Here is an 11,391-nt window from a genome sequence, read left to right on the forward strand (position 1 = left end):
TTACTTTATCTTCAAAGCGAAGAGTTGGGAGAGGACAGCAGTTGCTTAGAGTGTCGCTTGACGTTTGCCAGTTGTGTGTAAAACATATGAATGAAGCAACATCAAGCGTGTAGCTACTACAACTTCTTTCTCTTTTACTGCCTCAATAATCTTCACAGCCGTTGTAGAAAACAGCTGGAAATTCACTGCCAGCTGACACAAACACACACCCAGTGAAGCCCACTTCAAAACAAAACTATTATAAGCCTTGGCTCACGCAGACGCACAGAAATTGACTTTGCCGCAACATGTGGGCCCTAAAATTGGACTACTAAAGAAATCTATCTGTGCACACATTCAAACTGGTGTCAATGAGCTATCCACAAGATGACATTTGACTGTGGGAGCGTCAGACCAATTTTGTCCCCACACAGAACACATACAGTATAACAAAGAGAGAAAACAAAAAAAGAACAAATAAGCACCATCTAACGGGGCACCGCTGGAGTTTGAAGAAGCTGTTGACGTGCGAGCAAGCGGCCCTGGAATGTTTGTGCATTCCAGTGGAAGGGTACTCACACCAGGAGGGCGGGAACAAGACAAAATAGCACCTCCCCTTCACCTACCTACTCCGTCTCTCCAACACAATAGTTCAAGATGGTACCAACTGCAAATTATACAGTTTGTCAACATCTGTTTTATCTAATAAGACACAGTTTTTATTTATTTAAAAAGGATCCCCATTAGCTGATACCAACGGCACCAGCTAGTCTTCCTGAGGTTCGAAACCAAGTATATTACATTTATCACATACATACTATATACATCATCATATTTGTGTTACGCTAATAACATTCAAATTTTCCAAACATATATAAATTTCACATTCATACACATCTTCCACAACCATTTAGCCTCAAGGCCCATCATCAGGGAAAAGGAACAAAAGAAAAACCATACTTGACCAACACTGGACTATCAATCAGCTGTTTAAGGAATGTATTCTTAGATGGTATTTGAATGAGGATTTGTTAGAGGATTGACAGGCACAGGTCACCAGACTATCGCAGGGCTGACACATAGAGACCGACAACCATTCCCGCTCACATTCCCACCTACGGGACATTTGGAGTCAACAATTAACCTAACCTGCATTTGGACTGTCTTTGGACTGTGGGAGGAAACCGGAGAACCCAGAGAAAACCCACGCTAACATGGGGAGAACATGCAAACTCCACACAGAAGGGCCCCAAGCCGGGTTTGAACCTGCGACCCTCTTGCTGTGAGACGACAGCACCACTGTGCTGCCCCCCTTTGTCCATAAGGGAAGAAAAAAGAGGGCACGGTTGGTTGGCAGAGCTAAAGCTAGAGCTACTCCAACAACAGACAGCCAAAACATCCAATACGAGACATTTTCATCACAGCGTTTTTTGTATGAGCTTTCAGTAATGACAACCTCAAATCACAAATGTTTATATCTGCGTAATCTAGTGTACGGGGTTTGCTGAGAATTCTTTCATTTTAAATAATCATAATAGGCATGTAAAGTCATAATGAAATTAATCAATTAGTAGAATGAAGTGAAAACACAGAAAAAGGAGTTCTGGATTGGAAATTTGCAGGCAAACTGCACTGAAAACAAAAGAATGTTGCATAGTGTATTAACACCAGATTACAGCACGTAAAGTGCTTCTAATTGTTTAACAGATGGATTTTCATGCCCTCCAGATACAAATCCCAGGAGGCTTGGCAGATATCCAGATGATCAGCTGACAACACCACAGCAGCAGCGGCAGCGTGCATGCACACGTACTGTACAGACACACACACACACACACACACACATACACTGAGATAAGCACATTAACAACTCAGTAGCTTTAGTCTGACTGGAAGCCTCAGATACCTAAACATTTTCAATCATTCTAGTGCATGATTTTTTCAAGAATGTGTACACTTTTATTCATCAAAGGTTGAAAGCATTGAAGAAAACACAGATGTTTGTCTACAGGATTACAGCCTTTATATCTTTAGCTTGAATAAATCCTTGATTAATTGTCTATAAAATAATTGATTTAGTTCAATAAATAGAGCTTTCCACAAGAATATGGAGTCGCCAGCCAGTGGGAAAAACTAGTCAGTTAGTTAGAAACATAAATGCACTCTTATTCAACGAAAATTAAGAGTTATTTTAAGGGGGGGAACTAGGGATGTCACGATACCAGAAATCTGGTAGTCATTTCTTATTTAGTCGATGTATTGGTTTTAAATTAAATGACTTATAAAATAAACCCATGCCAAAAATAACTCAAAATAACAAAACATATGAATCATTTGACTCAAATCATGTGAATCTACTGAATCAACTCAACTTCTAGTCACCTTCGTCTTTTTTTTCATCTTCATAAACGCTGGTATGGCGTTTATGGAAAATGGAGCGCTTTCAATGGACTTTTTGATGCTTACTGCGCAGTCGTCAAGTTGCTGCCACCGGTGTTTTCCGAAGTAGCCCGTCTAATGAGGATGTCTCCCGTCTGTGCAGTCAATGCTATTCTTAATGTGTTTTGTCAATCATCTTGCTAATATTTTGTCAAACACTGAAGAAGACTCTCCGCACTCTACTCTGCAGGAACCGAAAGTCTGGGGATTTCTAAATGCAAAGTTGTTGCTAGAACGGCGGCGGCGGCGGGAACAGACGCTAACAAACCTACGTCCCTTACATGTCCCGGATTTGGACAGACCAATCACAGCTGTTCAGCTACATGCGTGGGGACGTCCGGTGCTCGCCATCAATTCAACATCCTTTACTTTTCATGTTTATCTCCATATATTTATTCTGCACTACATTAAGTGTCAACTGAATGGATCAGAGTGCTAACACAGCGTCTGAATGTTGACTTTGGATGTAGTTCTCCTGGCTGTACAACACAGAGCTGCAAAGAACGGCCCTGGCATCCCACAAGTGTGTTAAACATCAGTTCTTACCATCTGATGTTCCAGGAAAGTTGGAATACTATCAGTTAGAGTGCTGTGAAACCTGCTCTGCTTTCTATATGCAGTGGTCCCTCACAATCTACAGAACTCTCTGCTTTCAGCACTGTGACATATCATCTGTCATATTCTGAGCTGTGATCGCTCACAGGTTCCCTCACTCATTTAATAACATGTCAAACAAACACTGAAAATAACCAGCGTGTTTACTTTATATACTGGATGCATATTCAACCAAAACTACAACAACGCTTCACTGATTACCAGCCTCTTATGCATCATTAAAAACTGGAAACCTAATGCCTTCGTTTTAAATATAAGACCACAGAGGGTGGAAACTTGAGTCCTGCAAGCAGATGGATCACAATTCCCTCCACATTATGTTATGCAAATAGTAGAAATAGAAGCACAGCTATAACAATTTAATTACTGAAAGGGGCTTATTGCATATTAATCATATGCACAGCAGGGCTGAAAGATATTTCAAAAAGCAACGTTGCAAAGGTTGTGTCTTGTTTTGCAATATACAATGCATTAACGTAACACCTTAAACAGTAGCTCGATTTAGAAAGAAAGAAAACAACAAAAACAGTTTCTCATAGCAGATGTAGTATTCTTAATTTTTTTAGTTTCTTTTATCTTCTTGACTCATTTTAAGTTTGATGCAAAAACCCACGCACACCTCATTGTAATATGCAATCAGTCGATCATACAACTCCCAAAACCCTACCAGACTCTGGTATCTCTTTCTCCATAGTGGGAGCCAAAGATCTGTAAAGGCCCAGACACACCAAGCCAACATCAAAGAACTGGCACCGATGAAGGCCGACTGCTGCGTCACCTCGCGTCGCCTTTGTCTTGGCCGACAGCCAGGTAGCGCGTATGTTCTGCGCCTGCGTGAGATGAAATAACTCTCCACACCAGCAGGGGGCGGTAGTCTGTATTCATCATTCAAAAAGGGAAACAGGAAGACCGAGGACGGCGGATAAACGGTGATAAGCGGTTATGATACGTACATGAAATAAAAGGGGCGTTTGCCGACTATTTTCACACCACTCTCACTCACAACTTTACTCGTTTGCTTGCTTTCCTCACTTCCGTTTCTCTTCTCGTGCACAGATTCCCTTAAGCTGAAAACCCAATCAGAGTGATTTCTTTCACTGGCGGGCACAGCCGCCGATTCAACATGCTGAATCGTCTGAAAAGCCTCCGTTACGAGCAGACTAGAGCAGACGGTGCGAGACGCACCGCAAAAACTAGGCCGACAGACGCTCACCGACGGCCCCAAATTGTCCGACAGCCGACCGTCGGCTTGGTGGCCTTAAGAGCTGTCATCCAAAAGTGAGGCTGACACTTTGGCTCACAGGAGGCATTAAGGAAGAGTGCTCCACAAGGTACTGGTATATTTCCACTTAAATAAGATAACTTTTTTTCTTTGAGAGTGTGAAACTCATGCAACATTTTTACATTACAAATGTTCATGATGTGAAATGCCAGGCTGAAAAAGCTGTCTCTCACTTACCTGTGGCAAAGCAGTGTTAAGTTGTCGCTGCAGTGAGTCCCTTTCATGGCTAACTTCGTGCAGTTTGCCCTGAGTCAAGCCCAGATTCTCCTGCGTCTCTCTCAGAGTCTCAAGAAGACGATCCCTCTCCTCCAGCATGGACACCATCAGCGACTCAAAGTGACCTTCTGAGTCCGACTGCAGCGGGGAGCCAGAGCCCCGACGACCACTGCCGCCTCCCCCGCCGGGCCCCTCGGCCTCACTGATGGTGGGCATCACCTCGCACATCATCTACAACCAGGGCCAAAGGAGACAGCAGAAGAAGAAACAGTTTGGAGTTAGAAGAAAGGCGAGTATTCTGAGGGCAGGAAGAGATTATGGAAACGTACAGAGCTGTCAGCACAGATAGGTGGTGAACTGCAACATTTCAGTACTAAGACAGTGAAAATACTGAACATTTTTTGCAGTGATGTCAATGGATTATCCAGCGTAACACAGATCCTCTTTCTGAAGAAACATTACATTTTTCAAATGTAATTTATCATTGCATTAGTGCACAGTGCTACGTGGGTGGCAGCAAAAAGGTCACATATCAAACCCAAAAGACCTTTTGTCACTGACATATCCTGCAATTCATGCTCAATATTCAATTATGTGAAAGTCAGAGCACAAATTAATTGGACTTTAAAATACTGGTACTACTCCTGTCCAAGGAGTTTGTGGAGGAGTTGGAATTCCCGTATGTCTTTCATTCATTCTCTTCCTCAAAAACCAAACCAATGCACACCAGTAAAAGTGTTAAAAAATGGAATGAATAATATTGTGGAAACAAAAATACACATTTTTCCCTCAATATTACCAATAAATGTAAATATATAGCTCAACAGGCAATATAAAACACTGGGGCTTAATTGTATATTTAAGTGGTTTTATAATTGGCTTATGGCAACCAGTCGAGGCAGATGGCCGCCCACCCAGAGCCTGGCTCTGCCCGAGGTTTCTACCTGTTAAATGGAAGTTTTTCCTGGCCACTGTCTCACCTAGTGCATGCTTATGGGGGATCTCTTGTAGGGATGTACCAATCCAAAATGTTCAGTCCCGATAGCGATACCTGGGCTTTGGGTATCGACCGATACCGAGTACCAATTGGTCAAAACTTAAACAGGAATTAAAATTACAGTCTGTAATGTATATAGTATATAAACATAGAATTGAATTAAGTAGATCGGCCCTGAAGGGAGACGACATGAATCCGGACAATCAAAGCAATCAACCACATATAAAGTTAAAATCAAAAACAAACTCTCATCTAATGAACGAGTCGGAGTCAGAGACTCAGACTCAGAGGAAAAGTTGTAGCGCAGTTAGGGAATGTATTTATTACATCAGAATAAAGGAGGACATTAACCTCTTCAGCCCTACAGGGTGCTGGAAGGTGTGGTTCTCCTAAACAGACATACCCAAAATAAATCAAGAATAGCTCCACAAATACCAGATCTATATGCATGATCTTGGTCTCTATGGATAGGTAAGACCTCAGAGAATTCATCCCCAGTGTCAGTAACATTGTGACTCTTACTATGCCTGAGTAAGCTGTGATGAACCAAAGGAAACATTTTTTATCCTCACCTAAAATGTTTTCTAGATTAGACAGTGGATAACGCCATTATAGCAATGATGCCATGCACAGAGATGACACTGAATTCATCCAGCAACTCCTCGACTACAACTGAGCCAAAGCAGATATAAATAACACAAAGCACATACATTCTACAAAGGTTTTAGTGAATATAGGACCAGGAGGACTCTCCATTTGGCCACTTGGATACCCAAAGTGTGCCAAGTGGGTTTTCTACCTTTTGAAAGAGAATCTGGCTCTAAAATACTCCTGATATCCACTACAGGAGGCTAGGTGCTCACAGTGGAGCATTTGACCATGACATTTACCCTGTGCATCATCCCTTTCTACCATTGTGCACAGTATAACATCAATAAAAAAAAAAACTAAATTGTATAATTTTGACTCCAAATAGAGTAGTTTTATTTTAATAATGAAATATGATCAAGTAGATATTAACAAATAAGATCAATAACGATGCAAATAAGATAACAAGAATCTAAAGTCAAGTACGTTACATTCAATATATTTAATATTTATTGTGCGTTGATTTTTGAGCTAAAATATTGAAATCATTGCCAAACAAACATTGTTTGGACAAAATACACTTGGAGTGTTGTTATAGTAGCATTAAGGCCTCGTCTTTTAGAAACAATTCGGAAAAAAGACCACCACAGCATTTTATGAAGTTCGGCGGGTAAAAGAGGTTTAACAACTTTAGGCATAAGTTATCGTTTTGTTAGTAGTGATCAATCGTATTTTCAGATGTGTTGACTGCAACATAGTGGATAACACTGATTGAACCGTACATGTACTTCAGTATGTGGCTTAGGTTGCTCCATAATAATACTTTATTCTCCATTACAGGAACCTTAATTGCAGAACGGTCAATTAAAAGTTAATTTGATTAGATTTGATACTTGCAAATCCAATTATAATTGCACAAATTACTCAAGTGGTGGAGCCCTCAGTCTTCTGTTTTGACAGATTTGCTCCTCAGTTATCCCTGTCAGTTATCATCTTTGTCTCGTGTAAAGAAATACTCCTGGCTTGGCTGAAGAGCTTGTTTAAGTTTAAGTATAGACGTGTCCTGCTTCCAGAGGTTGGTCTGTCATCTTTACTTTTTGATGTCTGTGCTAAGTTACACTGGACCCACCATCTGTCACTCCCCTCCATGGATGCTGTGTGACCATCCCCCTCATAAACATTGTTGAGCCTGAGTGGCTTGACCTCGATATGGAGCGTTGGTTTTGTATTTTTGCTTCTGATAAATTAGGTTAAGTTTGCCTCCTTCCACCAGAAATTGTGTCTGAAACATGTAGTTTGAGTTAATTAAGAATGGCGGGTTGATTTTTGTCTGGTTAATTTGTCACGGGTATGGTCCAGCTCTTGAACACAGTCGTTGGAAGATACAGTTGAGTGTTGGTGCACTGAACCGAATACAGTGGTTTCTGAAAGCAAATGGCTTTTGGCATCTCAGGCGATGCAAAGAATAAGATGAAGGGGTAGCTCCGGCTGCCACTAAGTTCCACTTGTTCCAATTTATAAGTTGTTGTTCCTTGTAGGTATGTTAAATCCAGCTCACATGATTCTTGGCGTTCTGTCTAGCAGCCTGTCTACAGGACCTAAGCTCCTTGGTGTGGAGAGTGGCTCTAATTCTCCAGACCTTCCTGACTAGCTGTTGTTAGATGCAGCCTTCTCAACAAGCTTCAGACAACACAGCTTTCTTAGTTGACTCTAATTGATTTAAAGCTGTCCGTACCAATGTAGGTTAACTTGACTGTTTACTCTGGGAAGGTACCTTTATATTCCAGAAATAGTTAACCATTAGTAATAATCAGTAAGTAGATTCGGCTTTGGTGTCTGCAAAGTATGCTGATTAAATCACCCCAGAGGTGCACTTTTAAACTGTCTTCTGTTTTATCTCAAATCTGTCAAGATGACTCTGCTTTATAACATAATTTCTTTATTCAATTTAATTCAGTTCAATTTATTTTTATACATTGTCAAATCATAACAGAAGTTATGTCAAGACGCTTTTCATATAGAGCAAGTCTAGACCGTACTCTATAATTTAGAGACCCAACAAGTGATTAGGGATATACCGATACTTGATCGGATATCAGTGACAATGGGGCCAATAAAGTTTGAATGACATTGATGTGTGGGAACACTTTAGCAGAAGCATTTATATAAATATATATAACAAAATATATATAGAAGATAGTTTTGGTTCAGAGTTCTCACCTTTTTTTATATAATATCTGTTTCTCCTTTTACAAATGTAGCTTCACAGTGCAGGGAATGTAATTATGCAATTTTACAGTAAAAACTCAGAATTTATCAAACGGTATCTCATAAAAATGTGTTTAATATCTAGAGCTGAGCAAGAAAAAGAACCATATATATACTCAGGCATAGTAAGAGTCACAATGTTCCTGACACTGGGGATGAATTCTCTGAGGTCTTACCTATCCATAGAGACCAAGCTCATGCATATAGATCTGGTAGTTGTGGAGCTATTCTTGATTTATTTTGGGTATGTCTGTTCTGTTCTGAACCACACCTTCCAGCATCTTGGGGCTTAAGAGGTTGATTACATGAGACTAGAAGATAATATAAAGATAACTGAGAGGCAAAACTGTCAGCTCAATCAATGTTTTCCTCTATGATGCAGTCAACACATCTGAAAATATGATTGGTCACATCTAAACAAAACTATGACTTATGTTTAAAGTTGTTTAATGTTAACGTGCGTCTGTATCTGTATGTGTAATTGTTTGTTATCACTATTATGTGGTCATATTATTTCTTTATATTAATCTTGTCTCTAGGTGGAGGCTTCAGATAAGCCCAGTGTTTTTTTTACTCTTCCTTCACTGTATATTATTCATTTATTTTGTGTTATGTTGTATAGTTTTAAATTGTGCAAAATAAATACATAAATAAATATCTCACCTTTGTAGAATATCGTTATTCCAGCTGTTTTTTATAATCCAAGTTATTTTATGATCCAGACAAAAAACGTCAACAAAGTCCAGGTCCTCCAACAGTATGTATCTCAACCTTGTCAGACTTCACCAAATATCCATTCAGAAGATATAAATCCACTCAGATGATGGGATGCATTAAGGCTGGTGGAAATAGGTGAAGAAAAAGAAGAGGAGATACTTTCCTAAAAGGCCTCAAAGAGAAACCCACATCCAGTGAGCAGGAGGGCAGTATGATGTAGCTTGGTGCCAAACCATGCAGAGCTTTAAAAGTTAATAATACAATCTTAAAATCAATTCTAAAAGATAATATACAGATAACTGAGAAGCAAAACTGTCAGCTCAATCAGTGTTATCCACTATGATGCAGTCACCACATCTGGAAATATGATTGATCACATCTAAACAAAACTATAACTTGTGTTTAAAGTTGTTAACGTGTGTCTGTATCTCACCTTTGCAGAATATCGTTATTCCAGCTGGTTTTTTTAATAATCCAAGTTATTTTATGATGTCAACAAAGTCCAGGTCCTCCAACAGTTTGATCTCAACCTGGTCAGACTTCACCAAATATCCATTCAGAAGATATAAATCCACTCAGATGATGGGATGCATTAAGGCTGGTGGAAATAGGTGAAGAAAAAAAAAGGAAAATACTTTCCTAAAAGGCCTCAAAGAGAAACCCACATCAGAGAGCAGGGCAGTATGCACCCACCGCTAGCAGGCTAGCATCGAGTCAGCTGCTGGTTCGATGATTGATTGCATATCTAGATTTACAAGTAAAGTGTCTTATTTATCTTTGCTTTTCACAACACAAACGTCCATCCTCGAGAAAATAAAGTTCAACTTGCAGATAATAACATTTCGCAACAGGTCGACATGTGATGATCCAGCTGGCTGACGTGGAGACAGAGCTAGCCTGTTAGCTCAGTGTAGCTTCTTTGGCTTGAAGTCAATGTAAAGTCGACGGTTAGCCTCGTTAGCTGCTAGCCTGCTAGGTAGCTAACGGTGGCTAGTTTCATATAACTGAAGCTAAAACAACGTTAAAGGACACTCCATATAAAAGTAGACACACTATCTCATAGCTATGTATCTTACATTATCGAAAAGTTTTTAAAAAATCCTGAAATAGGTCTTTAAAAATGATTAATCTATAAAGTTATAGCGGCTAACGGCTAACGTTAGCTTCCCGTCGGGTGGCGTCACCACATCACTGCTCCGACTCTCCAGCACTTCCGGCTAACATCGCCCGTTAGAGACGTTTCGATCCGTCTGGAGAACCAACAACCCGAACCGAGAACCAGACCGGTTATAATCCTTTAGTTCCGCCCCAGTAGCGGCTGTTTCTCCCGGTGTTTCCTCCTCTAAAGGTCCGTCCGTCCGCTCCGGTGCTTCCCTGTCGCCACTGCCGGCCAGCCTCGGCAGTCGGGACAGCCAATAGAGCTCTCTGATAGAACTGCTGCTCAGACTGGTTAACCTGGTCCTGCTAGTCTTCCTTAGTCCTGGTTAGTCCTGGTAGTCTTCCTTAGTCCTGGTTAGTCCTGGTAGTCCTGGTTAATATACTAATATACTAGATCAAAATAATAAATAAAATAACATATATTATAATATATATTATAATATATATTATAATATATATTATATATATGTATTATTTTATTTATTATTTTTATCAAGTGTATTAGTATATATATATATATATATATGTATATATATATATATATATATATATATATATATTTATAATATATTATAATGTTATTTTATTTATTATTTTTATCTAGTGTATTAGTATATTTTTTTATATATATATATTTATATATACAATGCATTATAATATATGTTATTTTATTTATTATTTTTATCTAGTATATTAATATATATATATATATAGAGAGAGAGAGAGAGAGAGAGAGATAATATATTATAATATATGTTATTGTATTTATTATTTATTTATCTAGTATAATAGTATATTTTTATTGGTGTGGATATCCACACCAATAAAAATATACTAATAGATATATATATAGATATATAGATATATATATAAAGAGAGAGAGAGAGAGATATAAATAGATTGGGGAGGACAGGAGGACGTCATGTTATTTTACACTAGTTGGATACTTATCTCTACTTTCTTTATTCATTAAACATAAGAACATAATTCACATTCAGTATAACAATAACAAAAGAGAAATAGGGTTACAGTATATCACACTAAATAAATATACTAAAACCTACATATAGGCCTATTGAGGGTCTTAATAACCTTGGTTCCACATATTGCTCAACATCTTTCAAGAAAACAA

General features: G+C 39.0%; 1 protein-coding gene across 17 annotated transcripts in view; it reads right to left on the reverse strand.

Annotated features, from left to right (window-relative positions):
- The window catches only part of ppfia1 (PTPRF interacting protein alpha 1), a 58,870-nt gene extending 48,328 nt beyond the window's left edge, over positions 1-10,542 (reverse strand). For 5 of the 17 annotated variants that reach the window (XM_074657682.1, XM_074657692.1, XM_074657641.1 and 2 more), the window contains exons 1-3: positions 9,535-10,542; positions 9,048-9,223; positions 4,493-4,762 (exon numbers count right to left, since the gene is read on the reverse strand). In XM_074657682.1, coding sequence (XP_074513783.1) covers positions 4,493-4,762 — 270 coding nt within the window. In that variant the 5' untranslated portion in view covers positions 9,048-9,223; positions 9,535-10,542. Of the gene's footprint in view, positions 1-4,492; positions 4,763-9,047; positions 9,344-9,534 lie in introns of all 17 variants that reach the window. The other 12 variants (XM_074657751.1, XM_074657730.1, XM_074657740.1 and 9 more) reach the window with 7 other exon arrangements.
- Between the last annotated feature and the right edge of the window lie 849 nt (positions 10,543-11,391).

The sequence above is a fragment of the Sebastes fasciatus genome, chromosome 2 (assembly GCF_043250625.1).
Source record: "Sebastes fasciatus isolate fSebFas1 chromosome 2, fSebFas1.pri, whole genome shotgun sequence".
NCBI classification, from domain to species: Eukaryota; Metazoa; Chordata; class Actinopteri; order Perciformes; family Sebastidae; genus Sebastes; species Sebastes fasciatus.